At 47.1% G+C, this 22041-nt stretch overlaps 1 protein-coding gene across 1 annotated transcript in view; it reads left to right on the top strand.

Moving 5' to 3' along the window:
- The window catches only part of LOC115461843 (arf-GAP with GTPase, ANK repeat and PH domain-containing protein 3-like), a 726817-nt gene that overhangs the window by 41939 nt on the left and 662837 nt on the right, over positions 1-22041 (top strand). Inside the window, exon 2 of the mRNA XM_030191903.1 lies at positions 19386-19444. Coding sequence (XP_030047763.1) covers positions 19386-19444 — 59 coding nt within the window. The remainder of the gene's footprint in view (positions 1-19385; positions 19445-22041) is intronic.

The raw sequence follows: 22041 nt of genomic DNA, 5'->3' as shown, positions 1-22041 counted from the left end.
TCTCCTATTTGGTGAGGAGTTGGAGAAAATTGTGAAAGGCCTGGGTGATCCAAAACCCCAGCGCTTGCCCGAAGATAGGCAGAGGCCTTCCGCTAAGGGCCAGGCGGTCCACTCCTCGTACAGACCTCGCTTCCGTGAAGCTAGAAGGTACCGCCCGGGGCGTTCTGCTGGGTTCACTTCACGTGCCCGTGGTCAGCAGAGGAACTCCTTTCGCTCGGACAAGCGTTCCGCAGCCGGTGGCTCAAGACCAGGAGTTCAGGGGCGACCCTCTCAATGATGGTGCGCCGGCCCTCTCCTCGATGCCTGTCATCGGAGGACGGCTTTCTCTCTTTGTCGAGGAGTGGGCCAAGATTTCCTCAGATCAGTGGGTTCTGGACCTGATCAGAGATGGATACAGAATAGAATTCAACGCCCCAGTAAGAGACGTGTTTGTGGAGTCCCGATGCGGTTCTGCCGTCAAACGGGCGGCGGTGGAGGAGACTTTACAAGGTCTGATTCAGTTAGGGGCAGTGACCCCGGTGCCTCCCGCCGAGCAATACAAAGACTCGAATTTATAGGAGCTCTGCTAGACTCCCAGACTGCTCATGCCTACCTTCCGGAACCGAGGGCCGACAATCTTCTGTCCCTCGTTTCCTGGGTGCGGGCATCTCAGCAGATCACAGCTCGGCAGATGTTGAGATTGCTCGGCCACATGGCCTCCACAGTTCATGTGACTCCCATGGCCCGCCTCCACATGAGATCAGCTCAGTAGACCCTAGCGTCTCAGTGGTACCAAGCTGCTGGGGACCTAGAGGACGTAGTCCTGCTGTCCATGAGTTTTCTTCAGTCTCTCCATTGGTGGACAATTTGGTCCAATTTGACTCTGGGACTTCCTTTCCAAATTCCTCAGCCTCAAAAGGTGCTGACGACGGATGCGTCTCTCCTCGGGTGGGGAGCTCATGTCGATGGACTTCACACCCAAGGGAGTTGGTCCCTTCAGGAGAAAGGTTTACAGATCAACTTCCTGGAGTTACGAGCGATCTGGAACGCTCTAAAGGCCTTCAGAGATTGGCTGATCCATCAAATTATTGAAATTCAGACAGTCTGGTTGCCATGTACTACATCAACAAGCAGGGGGGCACCAGATCTCGCCCCCTGTGTCAGGAGGCCGTCAGGATGTGGCTTTGGGCTCGCCAGTATGCATGTTTCTCCAAGCCACGTATCTGGCAGGCGTAAACAACAGTGTGGCCGACAGATTGAGCAGGATAATGCAACCTCACGAGTGGTCGCTCAATTCCAGAGTGGTACGCGAGATCTTCCAAGTATGGGGCACCCCCTGGTGGATCTCTTTGCCACTCAAGTCAATCACAAGGATGCCTTTCTCCTGGATTGGGGGGACGGCCTCCTGTATGCTTATCCTCCCATACCTTTGGTGGGGAAGACTTTGCTGAAACTCAAGCAAGATCGGGGCACCATGATTCTGATCGCTCCCTTTTGGCCGCATCAGATATGGTTACCTCTTCTTCTGGAATTGTCTTCCGAAGAACCGTGGAGATTGGAGTGTTTTCCGACCCTCATTACTCAGAACGAGGGGGCGCTTCTGCATCCCAACCTCCGGTCCCTGGCTCTCACGGCCTGGATGTTGAGAGTGTAGATTTTGCCTCCTTGGGTCTCTCTGAGGGTGTCTCCAGAGTCTTGCTTCCTGAAAAGGTTCCACTAAGAAGAGTTAGTACTTCTTTCTGTGGCGGAGGTTTGCCATCTGGTGTGACAGCAAGGCCCTAGATCCTCACTCTTGTCCTACACAGACCCTGCTTGAATACCTTCTGCACTTGTCTGAGTCTGGTCTTAACTCGGTAAGGGTTCATCTTAGTGCAATTAGTGCATACCATTACCGTGTGGAAGGTAAGCCGATCTCGGGACAGCCTTTTTTTTTTTTTGGTTACATTTGTACCCCGCGCTTTCCCACTCATGGCAGGCTCAATGCGGCTTACATGGGGCAATGGAGGGTTAAGTGATTTGCCTAGAGTCACAAGGAGCTGCCTGTGCCTGAAGTGGGAATCGAACTCAGTTCCTCAGTTCCCCAGGACCAAAGTCCACCACCCTAACCACTAGGCCACTCCTCCACTCCTTTAGTTGTTCGCTTCATGAGAGGTTTGCTTCTGTCAAAGCCCCCTATGAAGCCTCCTACAGTGTCATGGGATCTCAACGTCATTCTAACTGTTTAACTACCCCTCTATAGACCCCCGTGGGATCCTTCCACACGGAGGTGTACAGAGGGTTTGTTCTTCTAAGATCTTTTTAACCGCCTCCCTGAATTCCTGTGAGACCCCTTCCCATGGGTATCGCTGTTGGGGAGGCATCAGAAGGCTCAGTTCAAATCTTATTCCCATGACCACAGCTTTCTGTCTCTTTGGATCTAAATGAATCTTTGGCTATTTATGTTCAGTGAGAAATCTTACTTGTGTGTGTGTGTGTGTGTTAGTTTGCAAAACAGATAGAAGATAGAGAATAAATTGAAGCAAGGACAGAAACAGTGTAGTTAAAGAAATAGTCTTTTTATTCTTACCAAATCAGACTTTAATCAGATACATTCATCAGACAAATTCTGGATTCAGCTGAATTGGGGGTTATGTTTTTCATAATCTGGTAAATCAGGGTAAACACGAGGGCAAGTAGTAGGTGAACTGGAACTAAGGGTAGCAGGGTACCTAGTGCCATGAGGAGAGGAAAGCAAATATAGGGTGGACGTGGTGCTGGAACTAGAAGGTGTGGAGGGGCTGATCTCAGAGGACATCTTAGCCTTCAAATCAGCAATCCGCAACATTGTGAGATTCCTGTGCAAAACCTGGTCCCGGCGGACCTCTCTTCGCCTATTCTCAATTAGTTGCCTACAATAGTGAAGGATATGTCCCTGAACCTGTGGCCATTCCATGTGTTGTAAACCTATCGTCTTATCTAGATTCTTCCTGACCTTAGAGGGTAAGGTCTGTTTAAGTAAGTAATAGAATACAGGGAGAGCATTGTCTGAGTCAAATCTTTCCTCAATCTCATCATGAAACAACTGCTGCATCCTAATTAGGTAAGCTTCAATCAGTTCTGACCCCACCTCCCATCGTTGTGAAGAGATGACGGAGAAATCTTTCTGGGCGGGGAAGGAAATACGTATCTCTTGAAACAATTTTTCTTTAATCACTGTCAAGGGGGTACTATCATACTGATTCTCAGTCACAAATTCAGCATAGCCTGCTTGTGTGAACAAATCAGTGATGCTAGCGTGGGCAGTCCTGCCCAATATGGCCTTCATATTTCCTACTGAAAGAGCGGTCCCTAGAGTGGCCTGTTGTAGTTTTAGTAGCCACTTGTTCCCTCCTTTAGTAATATCCGGGAGTCGCAGAACAAGGCCATTCAGCTCAGTTGCAGACAGGGGAGTAGTAATATACTCTGTATGAGGAAGACCAGCTGACATTCTATTCAGCAGGGGGAAAAGATTTGCAGCTCGGGAAAAGTTTAGCACCCTCTCCCGAGGAGGGGGTGGTGTGGGGGTGATCATATTGATTAAAATATCCAATGGTGGAATTTCAGCTACGATCTAGAACGTAGGTAGATAACTGTGGGCTAGAGCAAGTATACATCAAACCCAGGCCTAGAACCAGTGGTTTGAAGCCATAAGTTAAGGACGGGACAAAATAAGTATCAGTGATAGTTGTATAATAGTGAAAATAAATTATATAATAATTTTTTTCAGAGCCGCTATAGAACCCGATCTAGAACACAGTCCTAGGGCCAAGGTTTCAGAGAATACAGTAGAATTATGAAAAGAGCTAGGGGCAGTACGCCAATAGTTTACAAGAGCATGCAATACTCACGTGTCTTCTATTATACTCAGATTCTGTGTAGGAGGTCTAAAATATAAATGATCAGTTGGTATAAAGATCCACATACTAGTCGACATACAGAGGAGAGGTATAGAGAATTCATATTAAGATAAAGGTAAAGATAAGAATATACGCTAGTGTGTATGCAACTATGTATAAATACTGCCTTCCAGGGTAAGCCTCTGGTCAAGAGCCAAATAAGCGCCTCATCAACCACTCTAGTCAAGAGCCCACTAAACGCTTCATCAACCACCAGGAACCAAAATACACGCATCACCGGTGCCAGGAGCCACAATACACGCTCACTGGTAGAGCCCAAAATCAGGGAGTGCACCCATCAAGGGATTCAAGTACCCGTGAAAAAGGTACCGTGAATCCGGAAGGCAGTAACCCAATGAGTTTTCACGTGCTAGGAGCCTTAAACGCATCAAAAACGCATCAACTGTGACAAGAACCCTAAACGCTTCAACCAGCTCCCACTGGGTTTTCAATTAATCAAGCTATAAATTTACGACCTCTGATTAGACTAGCTAGTAGGAAACGGTACAGAGGCGTCCCTCAGGAGTACCGGTGCTACAGGTTCTAGCCTAATTGGTAAAGAGGCAAGTGTTCTAGACTGGGGGGCCGGGCACACCCTGAAAACTGGGTGGTATTAATGGCCCAATCCCTAACAATTTAGGTACCGTCATCCATCCAAGGGACAAAAATTTTGCCCCGTAGAGGGGTATAAGCCCTTCCCCTTACCTTTCGCCGGGCATCGGTACGTAAGCCAATGGTTCTAGCGTAACACAGATAGGAATGAGAGTAAGGGTATAGTATGTATCAGGGAAGAGTCCCTAAAATACACTTCAGAAAAGGAAAAGAGGGGTGGGTGTGGATCATTAAAAGGAGTTTAGCCTGTAACAGGGAAAAAACTTTTGGGCACCTTATGGGCGGCGGCCGATCCAGAAGACTTTAAGGATCCAGCCGCGAAATAAAAATAAAGTGTAAATATTATAAGGTAAAAACTGGGCCTATCCACTTAGTACCCAAAAACAGACACAAGAAGGGGAGAAGGAGGTGACAAACAAAACATGAAAATTAGATATACCATAACATAAGTAACATGAGAGAGACACATACTTCGTAGAAATAAAGCTTGTGATAAAGGACAAAAAAAAGACATTATAGTATGCGTAGTCCAGAATTATACCCCTAAAATGAAGGAAATAAAAGCCTGGATTCAGCCTCTTGCTGTACTATAATTATACATCACCCAGCTGATGAAACCCCCTTTTGAGCCACTGGTTTCTTGCCATCTGAAGTACTTGACCCGGAAGGTCATTTTCTTGGTGGCAGTCACTTCAGCTCGTAGGGTCAGTGAGCTTCAAGCCTTGGTAGCCCATGCTCCCTATACCAAATTTCATCATAACAGAGTAGTCCTCCGCACGCACCCTAAGTTCCTGCCGAAGGTGGTGTTGGAGTTCCATCTTAACCAGTCAATTGTCTTGCCAACAGACAGTCCGCCCAGTTGTTTATTTCTTTTGATCCCAACAGAAGGGGAGTGGCTGTAGGGAAATGCACCATTTCCAATTGGCTAGCAGAATGCATTTCCTTCACTTACGCCCAAGCTGGGCTGACTCTTGAGGGTCATGTCACGGCTCATAGTGTTAGAGCCATGGTGGCGTCAGTGGCCCACTTGAAGTCAGCTACTATTGAAGAGATTTGCAAGGCTGTGACGTGGTCATCTGTCCACACATTCATATCTCATTACTGCCTTCAGCAGGATACCCGGCGCGACAGTCGGTTTGGGCAGTTGGTACTGCAGAATCTGTTCGGGGTTTAGAATCCAACTCCACCCCCCTAGGCCTATTTTTATTCTGTTCCAGGCTGCACTCTCAGTTAGTTGAATAAGTTTAGGTCAATCTCAGTTAGTCCTCGCCGTTGCGAGGCCCAATTGACCAATGTTTATTGTTTTGAGTGAGCCTGGGGGCTAGGGATACCCCACTTGTGAGAACAAGCAGCCTGCTTGTCCTCGGAGAAAGCGAAAACTACATACCTGTAGAAGGTTTTTTCCGAGGACAGCAGGCTGATTGTTCTCACCAACCCGCCCGCCTCCCCTTTGGAGTTGTGTCTTCCCTTGTCTTTGCTATTTACTGGACTGGCGAACACGCTCGCGTTCGAGCGGGAAGACGGTTGCGCATGCACGCGAGGGCTAGCAAACGTTGTTGCTAGTGAAGATCTCCGATCGGAGGGGCTGCTGTGGACGTCACCCACTTGTGAGAACAATCAGTCTGCTGTCCTCGGAGAATACCTTCTACAGGAAGACTCCTAAAAAAATCCACACTGGACCATCAATACTCACCAGAAACTATTACAAAATTAATCAAATTCATTTTAACTCACAACTACTTCGCTTTAACAATGATATCTATGTACAAATAATGGGCACCAGGACAGCTCCCCAATATGCCATCCTTTTTATGGCTGAGCTGGAAGAGACATTTCTGAATACACACCAGACCAAACCTCTAAAATACTACCGGTACATCGATGACATTTTTATGATTTGGACGGAGGGTGAAGAAACTCTGAAACAATTTTATTCTGCCTTCAATACATACCATCCTACAATCAGATTCAAAATTGACTACTCCCCAGAAAAAGTCAATTTTTTGGACACCACGGTCTCAATCAGTGATGGCTGTATACAAACATCTATATACAAGAAACCCACAGACAGATGCAGCTACCTCCACAACTCCAGCTTCCATCCTTCCCATACAAAAAGATCCATCATTTACAGCCAAGCCACAAGATACCACCGTATCTGCTCTGACCCAGGGGACAGAGACAGACACCTTAAAAGTCTGACTGCATCCTTCAAACAGAAAGGCTATAACCCCAAAATAATCTCCAAGAATATAGCCTCTTCCCTCAAAACACCCAGGGAGAATCTGCTACAGTACAAGGAGTAAAAAAGCCACAGACAGAATCCCCCTTGTAGTGACATACAGTCCAGAGCTGGAAAAACTGAGGAAAATCATAAGAGATCTACAACCTATACTCCAGGAGGATGAATTACTGAAAGAGATATTCCCATCCCCACCAGTACTGGCCTTCCGACATCCACCCAACTTAAAACACAAGCTAATCAGAAGTAAACTTCCATCACAGACTGAAAAGGAACAGAAGGGCACACTTCCCTGTAATTTATCCAGTTGCAAACTATGCCAAAATATTTCACAGGACCCCAAAGTCATCCACAAAGGAAAGATATTCAACATAAAGGGATCTTTCACTTGCGCATCTTCCAATGTGGTATGTATCATTCAGTGTAAAAAATGTAACGAAGGATGCTATATTGGAGAAACAGGCCAGATGCTTAAGACAAGATTCAATTTACATAGACATCACATGAACAATGCTGGTACCAGTAGGGTTCCCACACCTATTGGTCAACATTTTACAGGACCAGGACACTGTACCAGTGACTTCACAGTGAGAATCCTGAAAGGTAACTTTAAAACCATACAAGAACGTAAGACCTTTGAAGTCAGAATGATTGAATATTTTGACACCCAACAGAAAGGACTTAACAAGGATCTGGGGTTCCTAGCCCATTATAAACCACAAAGCTGTATGTCTCTGTTGATCACCCCACCCCTCACCTACCCACACCCATCCTGTTAGAATATCAATGATATGCTTTGATGTCCCCATGCATACCTCCTACCCACCCCCATCCTCCCACCCTGTCAGACTGTCATAGTAATGCTTGAATGTCTTCACTTATATACACTGTCAGCTAGCACATTTGCTTATTTCCGATCTGACGAAGAAGGGCAACCTTCGAAAGCTAATCAAGAAATGTATTAAGTTATGTCCAATAAAAAAGGTATCATTTTATTTTCTTTTCCATGTTTTATTTTGTTTGATTTCTATTGATAACCTTAAGAGTGGACTAACACGGCTACCACACTCCTCTTCTTTCCAGTTGCAATTGTTTGAATTTAGTCATGAGAGTGACTAATACAGTTTCGGTACTGTGGTTGGACCGAAATCCTGACTGGGAGTTATGGAGTATTGAGAATTTATTTGGTAGTTAACCCTTCTGTTAGTTTTGTTATTAAGGGAATGGATGCTACTGGCCTGTAGTTGGTTATTTTACTGGCACTTTTCTTTGCGTCTTTGGGTATGGGGTGAGTAGAATGTTTCCTTTCTCCTTCGGGAAGAGTCCATTTTGTAACATATAGTTCAGGTGTTTCGTTATGTCTGTTATAAATTGTTGAGGAGCAGATGTCATAAGATTGTTTGGACATATATCTAGTTTGCAGTGGGATTTGGCAAATCTTTTGAGCGTTTGGGAGATGATATCCTCTGATAGTGTCTCAAAGTTGGTCCAGGTTCTGTCTGCTGGGTAGATGTCAGGATCTGGGTCTAGACAGTCAAGGAGTTCGGCATAGTCGATGGTACTGACAGGTATCTTAAGTCGTAGTTGTACGATTTTCTCGTTGAAGTGTTTCGCGAGATCGTCTACCCCTGGTGTGTTTTTACTGTTGGTTGTGACTGGTGTTGTGTCTAGTAGTTTATTCACGAGTTGGAAGATTTTATGTGTGTCCTTGTAGTTTGGTCCAATTACATTTTTGTAATGTAATCTTTTAGTTTGTCTTATGGTATATTTGTATTTCCGTTGCTCATATTAGTTGAATTTGATGAATTATCTTTGTTTAGTGGATTTTGCATGCTGCCTCATTGTCTGTAGAAATGGTGCAGATGCTGTAGGATTTTGGAGAAACCCCTGTTACCCTTTTTATATCCTTGGCACTACCTTGAATTTTCTTTTGGGTACTTAGGTTTATTCAAGTTATAGTTAAATTGGTCATGTTCCCTTGAATTGGTAATGAGTGTGATGAATTGATAATGAGTGTGACTGTTGGCAGACTGGATGGCCCGTTCAGGTCTTTATCTGCTGTCATTACTTTTATTGTGATGTAACAGATTTGCTGGAAACTCTTAATGATGATTTCCCCTATTTTCTGGATTTAGGATCTGATTTTTGTTGTTGTGGGTTTTTTTTTTGTTATTGTTGTTAGCAATTTGGATTTTGTCTATCGCCTCCTCCCTCCATCTCAGGTAAATAACCTTTCACAGTTTAGGAATGTAGGTGTGCCCTGATAGAGCACCATTTGATTCCTTGACTACCTGCCCTTGGAAGGACTCTGTTTCTACTTGTCCACTGTTGTCAGTCTCCCAGGAACAGGTTTGTCTTGGTATCCAGCTGTTTGTCAGCAAGCTTCTCAGCTAAGAGGAACGCTAGGTATAATGGACTTTATTGCCTATAGCTTGTGGCATAAGCAGCAGAAACTCGGATACTGTGTTGAGAATCTAGGACCTTCCTTATTTTCCTGCCAGACCAGTCCAGACAAGTGGTTTGTGGCCTCCCCCCCACCCCCCAGCAGATGGAGGTAGAGATACTGACCACCTCTTCCGCTATATCACCAGTTTCCTTGTCATCAAACACATGCAGCCATTACAGATGGGTTGTGTCCATCAACCAGCAGAGAGAGATAGAGAGCACACTTTTTTCAGTGCCTCATACCAGCTTGCTCCACTGCCTCTCTTCAGTATTCTCTATCTCCCCTAGCAGAGTGGCTGCAGCTTCTTCGAGCTCCATCTAAAATCTGCCTGGAGGTTGCTCCTGTGCTTTTGCCAGTTGTTAGCAGGGGTGTTGGAGGCTATAGCAGCTTCACTTTAAAGGCACATAGGTTCGCCCTTTCCCTGCCTTACCCATACCTCCGTGGATGTGGACACATTGCTTAGCTTTCCCTGTCCTTCCCCACCAACAGTGGATGCAGGCACATAGGTTCGCCCTTTCCCTGCCTTTCCTACTCACCTGAGCCTCCGGAGTTCTATTTACCTCTGCTTTCCTCACAGCGTTAAAAAAAAAGGAACAGAGGTTTTTCCTTGCTTTTTTCTGTGGGACCGGAGCTGTGATACTCGGTCCAGTGAGGTAAGAGTGTTTTCTGACTCCTCCGGGGTGGGCCTGCGATCGGGGCGATTTTGGCGCGAACTGCCATTTTGAATTTTACCGCCGTTTTCGGCGATGGCTGCAGAGAATGTAAAGCGCTGTTCCAAGTGTGGCAAGCGCAGATCAGCAGCGGGGCTCTGTAATTTATTTATTTATGTTAATTTATTTATGTTAATTTATATACCGTGTCTTATTGCAGCTGCAAAACAGAACGGTTTACATATGTATAAAAACAATTAGTGTATACAAATAAACAAACATAGGAATTCCATTCATGACAGGAAAGCACAGCAACCAGAATAAACTACATAATAAAATCAGTACAAATTAAAAATCTAATATACAGTTAAGCTACCCTTTTTTCTTTTCTTTTTGACCTTATCTCATTATGCTAAATTCTGTTCTACGTAGCTTATAAAGAGAGAGGTTTTCAAAAGTTTTCGGTAATGGAGATAAGATTTTTCTAATCTGATCTCCTTTGGAAGGCTATTCCAAAGGGAGGGGGGTGACAAATAGAAAAAAGCCAATCTCCGTGTAGATTCCCATCTAGCCTTAGCAAGAGGGGGAATAACTAACCTGTTATCTGTTAGGGATCTAAGAGTTCGCATAGCGGTGTAGGGAATTGTTAAATTCGACAAGTAGCTAGGATTTAATGTGTAAAAGGCTTTGTGGGTCAGAACAAGAGCCTTAAACTTTACTCTTGCTTCGACCGGGAGCCAGTGCAGACGATGCAATAAAGGTGTTACTCTATCATCCCTCCGGGCCCTGCAGATCATACGTGCTGCTGTACAGACGTTAGAGCCGACCCGAGCATGGTGAGCGACGATTCTTCGCGCTCTGAACTGGCAGCGGACGCCATTTTGAATTTACCACATGGCGCGACCTCCGCTGAGACGGAGAGTCCTGAGCCCGGGGGGAGGCCTCGGAGTGAGGCTGATATGAGAGCTACTAGCCTCGGCAGAGATCCGGGTGCCCAGGGTGAGTTTTTCTCCCCTGATTTTGTCTTACTAATGCATAAAGCATACATGCTTAAAAGAGCTCTCCCACAAAGTCCTGCAGGGGCCTCTTCTAATGCTCCCCCGGTGGATTCTAGCCTGGGTATGCCCTCTGAGGCGTTATTCCCTGATAATTGGCAGAATATGAAGCGCAGAAGGGCTCATTCCCCTTCAGAGAGTGCTGCACCTCCATCCCCCCCCCCCCCCCCCCCCGTGGTCGGGCTGTGAGGATTCGGAGGACTCTGGCAGGGCTTCATGGTCTGAGGAGCCAGAGTCTGGTGCAGAAGTGACTCAGGATCTAGACAATCCCTCCGCGGTGAAGATTTTCCACCGTGATGAGCTGCCAGCGCTTATTTCTGATACCCTGCAGGCTCTCTCTATTGAGGACCCTGACAGTGGCTCAGCCTCCTCTGTGAATCCTAGGATGGCTAGTACCAAAAATTCTGCTCGAGCCTTTCCTTTGCATGACTCCATCCAAGAGCTTATTTCGGCTCAATAGGCTGACCCCGAGGGACCATTGAAAGTTTCCAGGGCTATGGGGCAATTATACCCTCTGAGTGAGGAGCATATGGCTCGCTTTGCTATGCCTAAAGTGGATGCCCTAGTCACAGCTGTGACAAAGAGAACTACCCTCCCTGTTGAAGGAGGTGTTGCCCTGAAGGATATTCAAGACCGTAGACTGGAATCAGCACTTAAACGGTCATTTGAAATTGCAGGTCTCACTATTCGGGCGTCTGCATGCAGTTGTTATGCTGCTAGAGCCTGCCTGGCTTGGTTGCAACAGGCAGTGGAACAGCCCGGTGATGGAGCGGAGCCCTTTTCAGATGTGGCTCCGCGGATGGAGTCGGCCTTGTCCTTTCTTGCTGACGCCCTTTATGATATTGTCAGAGCTTCGGCTAAACACATGGCAGTAGCAGTGGTGGCTCGCCGTCTTCTTTGGCTACGGCATTGGGCGGCGGACATGGCCTCTAAGCATGGTTGGTGAAGTTGCCCTTTCAAGGCCTTCTCCTGTTTGGTGAGGAGTTGGAGAAAATTGTGAAGGGCCTGGGTGAGGCTAAACGCCAGCGCTTGCCCGAAGATAGGCCTCGGCCTTCCTCTAAGGGTGCGGCGGTCCACTCCTCTTACAGACCACGCTTCCGTGAAGCTCGAAGGTACCGCCCGGGGCGTTCTGCTGGGTTCACTTCTCGTGCCCGTTTTCAGCAGAGGAACTCCTTTCGCTCGGACAAACGTTCCGCAGTCGCTGGCTCAAGGCCTGGAGTTCAGGGGCGACCCTCTCAGTGATGGTGCGCCGGCCCTTTCCTTGAGTCCTGTCATCGGAGCACGTCTTTCCCTCTTTGCCGAGGAGTGGACCAACATTTCCTCATATCAATGGGTCTTGGACCTGATCAGAGACGGTTACAGAATAGAATTCGAGGCCCCTGTAAGAGACGTGTTTGTGGAGTCCCGATGCGGTTCTGCCGCCAAACGGGCGGTGGTGGAGGAGACTTTGCAAGGTCTGATTCAGATAGGGGCCATGTCCCCGGTACCTCCCGCCGAACACGGCTGCAGCCGCTACTCCATCTACTTTGTGGTGCCGCGAAAGGAGGGTCTTTTCGCCCTATTCTGGATTTAAAAGAATTAAACAAGTCCCTGAGAGTGCGGCATTTTCACATGGAAACCCTGCGCTCCGTCATTGCGGCGGTACAGCCAGGAGAGTTTCTCACGTCTCTGGACCTGAAAGAAGCTTACTTGCACATACCAATTTGGCCCCCGCACCAGAAGTTTCTGAGGTTTGCGGTCATGGGAAAGCATTTCCAGTTCCGGGCCTTGCCTTTTGGCCTCACCACTGCTCCCCGCACCTTTTCGAAGGTTATGGTGGTAGAAGCTGCCTTTCTAAGGCGAGAAGGTATTCGGGTTCACCCTTACCAGGACGACTGGCTCATTCGAGCAAACTCAGCTGCAGAGAGTCAGCATGTTACAGCCAGAGTGGTCTCAGTACTTCAATCTCTAGGCTGGGTCGTCAATTTGGCCAAAAGTCACCTGACCCCCTCGCAGTCTCTAGAATATTTGGGGGCCAGGTTCGACACAGCCTCGGGGTATGTGTATCTACCCGAGCCAAGGCGGTGCAAGCTTCAGAATCAGGTCCGTCTGCTCCTGAGGATGCCCCGCCCGCGAACTTGGGACATTGTCCATCTGCTTGGATCGATGACTGCCACCATGGAACTGGTGCCCTGGGCGAGATCACACCTGAGACCTCTACAGTATGCTCTACTCCAAGGATGGTCTCCAGTATCTCTGGATTATAAATGCAGACTCTCTTGTCTCCCTGCGGCCCGACTCAGCATGGAGTGGTGGCTCTCAGACAGCATGCTGCAGCGAGGAATGCTGCTGGCGCTCCCCGATTGGTGCCTAGTGGTGACAGATGCCAGCCTGAAAGCCTGGGGCGCACATTGCAAGGGGAAGCATGCCCAGGGTCTATGGACACCCGAGGAGTCGGAGTGGTCCATCAACCGCCTAGAGTTGAATGTGGTGTTTCAGGCGCTTCTGGCCTTTCAAGTGACCCTGGAAGGATTGGCTGTCAGAGTGATGTCGGACAACACGACAGCAGTGGCCTACATAAATCGACAAGGCGGCACTCAGTGCAGAGCTCTAGCCGCGCAGGCCGAACAAATTTGCAACTGGGCCGAGCTGCATCTACAGTTTCTGTCGGCAGCTCACATTGCAGGTCAGAGCAACGTGCAAGCCGATTATCTAAGCAGGCATCAGATCAATCCAGCGGAGTGGGAACTTGCAGATGAAGTATTCCTGCAGATATGTGCCAAGTGGGGCAAGCCCGTGATGGATCTAATGGCGACAAGCACCAATGCCAAAGTCCCGTGCTTCTTCAGCAGACGTAGAGATCCTCGCTCGGCGGGGTTGGATGCCTTGGCTGAACCCTGGCCTCCGGGCCTACTGTATGTGTTCCCTCCATGGCCCTTGATAGGGAGAGTGCTCCTGCGGATTCGGCTGCATCCAGGAGAAGTGGTTCTCATCGCCCCGGATTGGCCCAGGAGGCCTTGGTATGCGGACCTCCGACAGATGCTCGTAGAGGATCCCCTTCAGTTACCTCTGGTTCCCAACCTGTTGTCACAGGGTCCGGTGACCATGGAGGACGCCGGCCGATTTGGTCTTATGGCCTGGCGATTGAGAGGGCGCAATTGAGAGACAAAGGCTATTCCAATAAAGTAATTACCACTCTCCTGCAAGCCCGCAAGCGTTCCACTTCCGTGGCTTATGCCAGGATTTGGCGCCAGTTTGAAGTCTGGTGTGCTTCTAAAGAGATCACACCCCTGCGGGCTCCTGTCTCGCCGATTCTGGACTTTTTGCAGGATGGTGTACAAAAGGCTTGGCTTATAATTCCCTGCGGGTGCAAGTGGCAGCTTTGGCCTCCTTGCGTGGCAAGGTTGAAGGCGTGTCTTTAGCTGCTCATCCAGATGTGGCACACTTTCTTAGAGGGGTGCTTCGGCTCCGTCCTCCCGTGCGTGCACCTTGTCCAGCGTGGAACCTGGGACTAGTGCTGAAAGCCCTTCAGGGTGCTCCCTTTGAACCGCTTTGACGTGCTTCAGAGAAAGATTTGACACTGAAGGCCGTCTTTTTAGTGGCCATTACTTCGGCGAGACGGGTGTCAGGGCTCCAGGCGCTGTTCTGTAGAGACCCTTTTCTGCAGTTTTCGGAGTCCGGGGTCACGGTTTGGACCGTGCCTTCCTTCTTGCCTAAGGTGGTTTCAGCGTTTCACCTAAACCAACCTATTTTCTTGCCCTCCTTTGTAGAGGAGGAGTTTCCAGACTCTTTTGGGCAATTGCACCTGTTGGACGTGCGCAGGACTCTGCTGCAGTATCTGCGAGTTACTAACTCTTTCAGGACCTCTGATCATCTGTTTATTTTGCTATCAGGGCCTCGCAGAGGGTCTACAGCGTCTAAAGCCACTATTGCCCACTGGCTTAAAGAATCTATCTTTTCAGTTTATTTGCTTGCCGGCCGGCCTCCGCCTGATGCCTTTAAGGCGCATTCCACTAGAGGAATTTCCTCTTCTTAGGCTGAAACTGGAGCATTCTCTCTTCAAGAGATTTGTAGTGCAGAAACATGGGTTTCTAAGCTCTCTTTTGCCCGACATTACAGGCTGGATGTGGCTGCCAGGAGGGACGCACATTTTGGAGCGCAAGTGCTGGTGTGTGGTGTGGCTTGTTCCCGCCGTATCTAGGAATTGCTTTGATACATCCCATCTGTAATGGCTGTATCTGCTTGATGACAAGGAAGGGAAAATTAGGTTCTTACCGTGATAATTTTCTTTCCTTTAGTCATAGCAGATGCAGCCATGATCCCTCCCTGTCTGATTGCTATCTGCTGTAAATCTATTTCAGGTTCTGTTCATGTTTCCTGGAGATTCCGTCCTTGGGAGAAAGTCGGAAACAGTCTTCTGGATACTTGTTCAATTAAAGGAGGATGACGTAATTCCCTCCAGTTTCATGTTTTGGAGTATGAGTTTATTCCCTCCGGGAGGATGAGTTTATTCCCTCCAGTTATGTCTCAGTGGAGGATGAGTTTATGCCCTCCGGGAGGATGTTTCATTCCCTCTATTCTGAGTTAATGCTTTTTGTTGTAGGGCCATCGTTCGCTGTGAGGAAAGCTCATGTTATTCCTATTGCGGTTTGCCATACTGCTTTGGAAGCTTCAAATGCTGAAGAGAGGCAGTGGAGCAAGGTGGTATGAGGCACTGAAAAAAGTGTGCTCTCTATCTCCCTCTGCTGGTTGATGGACACAACCCATCTGTAATGGCTGCATCTGCTATGACTAAAGGAAAGAAAATTATCACGGTAAGAACCTAAGTTTCCCATAAAGGCTCATGCAGCCTGAAATACTGTATTTCTCTACCTCTAGTGGATGATGCAGGTTTCCTAGGTACAGGCCTGACTCTGCAAGGCACAGACCATGGCTGGCATAGTCTGAGAATGAGTCCTTAGGCTGGTGTTGCTCCTGGTTCTTGCCCCTCTTGAGCCTAGAGGAGTTTATTCCTCTGCAGCTCTGAGCCTAAGTTCATAGACTGTTGCTTGATGAGGCTTGCTGGCACAGGTCCCCGTGGGGTCCCTCTTCACCTTCCAGTACACTGCAGCAGCCAACAACAGAAACAAAAAATAAATGGCTATTAAGCTTTATTCCTTTAATCATTGTTTAGGAAATAAATTTGTTAAAAACAAACCAATAACAAAACAAACGAGAACAAAGAATAGTGAAAGAGAATGGAAACAGCTTAGCTGGGAGCAGCCCTACTTCAGCCATCCAAAAGAGGCAGCAGACAGACTAGGGACCCCTCCTATGAGGTGCACTATGGAGCACAGGGGAGGGTTAGTCCTTTGACTTGAACTTACTGTTATGCCAGGTGGGCATAAGGGCTGAGCACTGCTTCTGGCTCCTACTATAACCTATTTGTGGTGGGATCAGTGCATTTTCGATCCACCAGTCGGAGCTCCTGGTTGCGGGATTGTAGTGATACTGGCCTCCCTCATCTGTCCATGGCTCTCCCATTTTTGGCAGGAATGGCAGCCGTTTTGTCTCCCTCATGGCAAACGCATGGAACTGCATTATGGGAGCAGTGCTTTTGAGGTAGGGGTACAGAGTGGTTCTCAGTCCACTGGTTCAGTTGGCAGTGTTGAGGGGTTCCTAGGGACAAAATGGATCTCGCCATTGCGGAGTGAATAAGGCAGGCTGTGTATGTATGTGTGGAGGCACTTCCCCAAGTTGGGGAACTCACACCATGCTGGTGCACAGGCCCCCAGTACTTGGGCCTCAGAGACCCTCAGCAGCCCTGGTCTGCAGCTTCAGGTGGCTGTGATGGCACAGTGAGAATTTGGATCTGGATTAGGCCCTAATCCTGTGTTTCCACGCTGGAGGACTTAGGGCACTGAATGGGGAGATATTCAAAAGCTCCCCATGGGAGATTGCTTCCCTGGAGCTGGAGATCCCTTCACCAAAAGAACAGGAAGATTCTCTAGTAGTATGTTTGTTCAGGCACGAGGAGCTGGGTCAGTTCACCTATTCAAATCGCAACTTCAGACTAGGCAGAACCTTTGGATGAAGACTCCATCCTTCAGGGCCCCCTGAGACCTTTCTGTTTCATAGGGCCGTGCCCTAGATGGCCTTGGCCAAGTGGGAGACACTAGAGGGGATCCTCCAGGGCACAAAGCCCTTAGGCAGGCTCTACCCACTTCTGTTCAAGATGCTGAACTGGTTGGTCGATACCCCTATGGTGGATTTTCTGGTCATAGTAGTGACCAAGAGGATGACCATTCTGGTTGAAGAGGGCGTGGCACTGAAAGATACCCATGGCAGGAAAGTGGATCAGCTTCTTGAGCAGGCCTTTGCCAGTTGGGGTTCAGGCCTTCTTCTGCAAGGGGCTACATGGGTCATACTCTCTTGCAGTGAGTGAAATAGTTGCCAGAGTCCCTGAAGATGGCATGCTTAGTTGGATGATCCTTTCTGGTGGATTTGCTTTGACCTCATCTGCATCTGCTCTCTGGCTGTAGCTGTGGCATTGCTTGGCTGATGTATTTAAACAAGTTGCCCTGTAGAGATTGGTTACTGTTTGATGCAGACTTGAAGAAGTTAGTGAAGGATATGAGGGAGATGAGGCTATAGCTGCTTCTGGATGTCCGCTTTTGGATTGTGTCTTTCCCCTCGGCAGGGGGGAGGGAGTATGTCTTAGCCAAAGGATGGGGACCATTACTGCTTTAGCAGGTGGTCTGCAGGTGTCCTGATGTCCCCAAACACTCAGTAGGTGAAGCAGAATGTTTAGACCAGCCATTCTCAACCCAGTCCTCGGGGCACACATAGTCCCATTGGGTTTTCAGGATATGCACAATGAATATTCATAAGTTAGATTTGCATGTATTTGAGTCAGTACATGCAAATCTATCTCAGCCCAATGGAACTAGGTGTGTCCCAAGGTCTGGGTTAAGAATGGCTGGCCTAAACATTGACTAGTTTAGGCGCTGCCTTTTAGGCGCCAGGATGGTCCCCTTCTGAGCACATTGGAGATCTTCCTGTTCCTCTGTAACAATTGTTGTCTGTGCACAGCTTGGGCTAGTGGGGAACTGAGCAGTGATATGGCACAGGACGAGTATCACCGTGGGGACTCGGTGCGGTTGGATACTCACTGACTGGCACTTCTCATATCACGAGCACCCCCCACTGACTCCACCTGTTGTGAGATCCAGCTAACTCTGCAATCAAAGTCTAAATGGACTTCTACACACTCCGTGATCCTTATTACGCCTCAGATATACATGTCACTGTCCCGGGCACAAGCGAAAATAAAAGTTTATTTGAAAGGAAAGGGCATAACTGAATCTCACAGCTAGTCAGCATCTGCCATACCGTGGTAGCAGAACGCTTATAAACCAGCTAGTCTTGAAAAACAGAATTTAGTTATTTGTGCTTTTTTATACTGCCTTTCAAAACTGGGAAACAGTGGTTCACAATTAAAAAAAAAAATTGGCATGAAATAATAGAATTGAACTACAACTGATCATAGGAAAGTGGAGCGAGTAGAAGGTCTGGATGGGAGGAGAAACAAAGCACCACTGGCCATCCAATCTACGGGATGCCATCAAATGTTACATTGAAGAGATGGGTTTTAAAGTTAGACGAAGCAAGGATAGGACACTTCAGCTCAAAGTTCGGGCAGAAGGCAGTTCCAGAGTGTAGGAGTGATAAAGAAAAAAAGGCAGAATGATGTGTAGATTCCATTTGAGAGCGAATGAGAGGAGGATAGCTAATTGATTGCCAGTCGAAGATCTCGATAGGCAGCTAGGAGTGATGAAAGATAGGAGAGGATACCGATATGAAGAACTTCTATGTACCGCTTCCAGTGTATGCAAATAAATCTATTCATTATGGAAATTTTGAAAACCTGACTGAATTGTAACTCCAGATGAGAAGTGAAACCATGCCTACCTGTTACCTTTTGCCTTCTGATATGTAGAATGAATGTTGACATCCTTTGTTACTTTAATAGGAAATTATTAGTGTGTTCATATTACTCTGAGCCCACCCTGATGAGCATGCCTTTGTCAACTAAACATTTATATACTCCAGAGGAAGGGTAGGAAAGGGGAGATATGAATTTAAATACCTCGAAGGTATAAATGTACGAGAGATGGGCCTTTTTCAATAGAAAGCAAGCTCTGGAGCTAAGTGAGGGGGGGGGGGGGGTGAGAATGCATTCTGGAGTAATGTAAGGGAATATTTCTATAAACCTGATAGATATGTGGAACAGCATTCTAGTGGAGGTAATAGAGACTGCACTGAATATTGCTTCTATTTAGATGACTCCTGGGGCTCCCCATGATGGCTGATCACGTATGATTTTTAGTGGCATTGTCTGGATAGAGCAGTTAAAAAAACTTTGGATAAACTCTGCAAATGGCACTATCCCTATTTGTCCTTTTAAATATTGACCTGCTAGTCTACAGTACTTTTAATAAGACCTTTTTTCACATGATTTCCTTACAGATTCTTTTGTGAACAGTCAGGAATGGACCCTAAGTAGATCTGTGCCGGAGCTGAAAGTGGTAAGTGCTGTTTCATTATGTTCCATCTAGATTTATGCATCTGACTCATATTCCGGAGCCTGGGTTGACAATCAGGCCCCAGAACTGGAAATTTCTTGTATGTGCTTTGTAACATGTAAAAGTGCTGGTTTGAGAAGCAGGCTGAGAACTAGGTAAGCCAGTGTTTAAAGCCTTGGTCAAGTCACTTCACTTATCTGAGACAGAGAAAGATCTGCTGGAACTGAATTGTAACTTGCCTTGAGCATGAGTGTGAGCTGTTAAAGGGGACTTTATGTGAGTGTGAGAGTGGGTTTAATATTTTTTTTCTGTTTTATTGTATTGCTGTTTGTAACTTACTACTACTACTATAAATCACTTCTATAGCGCTACCAGTCGTACGCAGCGCTTTACAATTGAACATGAATAAAGACAGTCCCTGCTCAAAAGAGCTTACAATCTAAATCAGGACAAACAGACAGGATCAATAAGGATAAGGGAAGGACAGACAGAAGGACACAAGGATAAGATAAAAGTGACAAGTCAGGAGTCGAAAGCAGCATCAAACAGGTAGGCCTTTAGCCTGGATTTGATGGCAGCCAGGGATGGAGGTAGATGTAATGGCTCAGGAAGCCTATTCCAGGCATAAGGTGCGGCGAGATAGAAGAAGCGGAGTCTGGAGTTAGCGATGGAGGAGAAGGGTGCAACTAGGAGAGATTTGCCTAGTGAACGGAGTTCTAGGGAAGGAGTGTAGGAAGAGATGAGGGTGGAGAGGTAGTGAGGGACTGCAGAGTGAATGCACTTATAGGTCAATAAGAGGAGCTTGAATTGTATACGGAAATGGATAGGGAGCCAGTGAAGCGATTTCAGGAGAGAGCTTTTATTACACTCAGTACATGCGAATGGTTTCTCTCCCCTATGGATCATTTTGTGATTCTTTAGCATCAAAAGGCGAGAGAAGCTTTTATTACACTCAGGACATGTAAATAATCTCTCTCCAGTATGGATCATTTGGTGACTTTTCAGCCCCGAGAGACGTCTGAAGCTTTTATTACACTCTGTACATATAAATGGATTCTCTCCACAGTGGCTCATTTGGTGTTGTTTTAGAGCTGAAAGCTCAGTTAAGTTTTTCTTAGTTCATATAAACTGTTTCTCTTCAGTTTGGGTCTTTCGAGCTGAAAGCACAGCGAAGCTTCTATTAGACTCCATCCATGGAACTAGTTTCTCTCTTTTGACTTGTGAGTGACCACTTTTCTGTAATCGGAGCTTTGAAGACCATGAAGAGATATGAAATCAATAGACCTGTTAGATGAAGTACATGCAAATTCTTGCTGGCCTTTTTGTCTCTCTTCTCAAGGTAAGAAGCCTTGTGATCACTATTAGTATTTTGGAAGGGTCTCTTTGGTAAGTGTGTCTGGTACCCATTGATGTTAGAGTGCTCCCTGTAACTTCTCTCACACTTCTTGACTCCATCCAGCGAGAGCACCCTGCAGTGTCTCTTTTCTCTTCTGATTCCTGGTGATCCTTCTTTGCATTTTTCCTCTTAGGATCCTGGAAAATATTCTCACAGACATTTTCCGATTATCTTTGGATTTGTTCTATTTTTACAGAATCTTTATGTTGATTCTTTTCTCTCTTTCTTTCTTGTGGGAGTAGCTGATCTGAGCAGCTGCTTGTCCCAGCTTCTCTTTCCTCTGATCCCGGCTGATCCCTGACATACGGCTCTTCCCCTCGTTCAATGTGGGATACAATGTCAGGGATGACAGTTGGAGTGCCTGTTCCCAGTGAGATTAAAGTCTGATAATTCTCCTTCTGCTCTTCAGATTTATGTGAGATTTATGTGAGAATTGTATTAACAGATGTAAAATTAAAAAAAAAAAAAAATGTCCAGCACCCCAGTTCAAGATATTGCTGCAGATATTGTGAAATCTCTCTGCATGTTCACTGATATCCCAGCTTTCCCATGAAATTGTTTGGGTCTTGCGGAATCGCCACAGGAGACTGAATCGGTGTTCTGCTCCTTCCCTCAGCAGATTCCCTAGCTCTCATGCTAGTTGGGCATTAAGAAACTGGGATGGAGAGTTCAGCATGTTGGGCTGTCGTCTTCGCTACCCAGGACTGACTTTTCCAGTGAGCTGTGGTGGTGGTGCACAGCAGAAGCGGAAGAGGATGCAGCCTAACTTGCTGCTGCTTTCCTCATTGGAGGGGTGGGGCTGGGTTTAGAAGAGAATTGTGAACCACTTTGATGGAAGAAGCAGGGGTGGCAGAAGAGGGGCTTTGGGGGGAAATTGGGAGGGGGAAGAAATGGATGGATGTGAAAGAAGAGAGGCTGTGGGCTTGGGCTTTCAGTCTCATGCAGTTGTTGAGTTGCAAGAAGTGCCTCGAAAATCAGTCCTACCTGTGAATTTGTCCATTCTTATGGATGTTTTGTTAGCCAGTGAAGCAGTGAATCTCCTCTGTCTCCTTCCTTACATGAGACTCCTACTTGTGAAGAAGAGGAGGATAGTGGCAGTGCAGCACTTCTGACACTGCCATCCTCTGCTGCTGGCCCAAAGCGTCATGTAGTATTAATGTGGTTTGAAATTATACCAGCTGTGGGCAATGGGGTGGGGGGATGA

This window comes from Microcaecilia unicolor, chromosome 1, assembly GCF_901765095.1.
Source record: "Microcaecilia unicolor chromosome 1, aMicUni1.1, whole genome shotgun sequence".
Classification (NCBI taxonomy): domain Eukaryota; kingdom Metazoa; phylum Chordata; class Amphibia; order Gymnophiona; family Siphonopidae; genus Microcaecilia; species Microcaecilia unicolor.
Note: the sequence above shows the minus strand (reverse complement) of the source record. Positions and strands in the feature narration are given on the sequence as shown.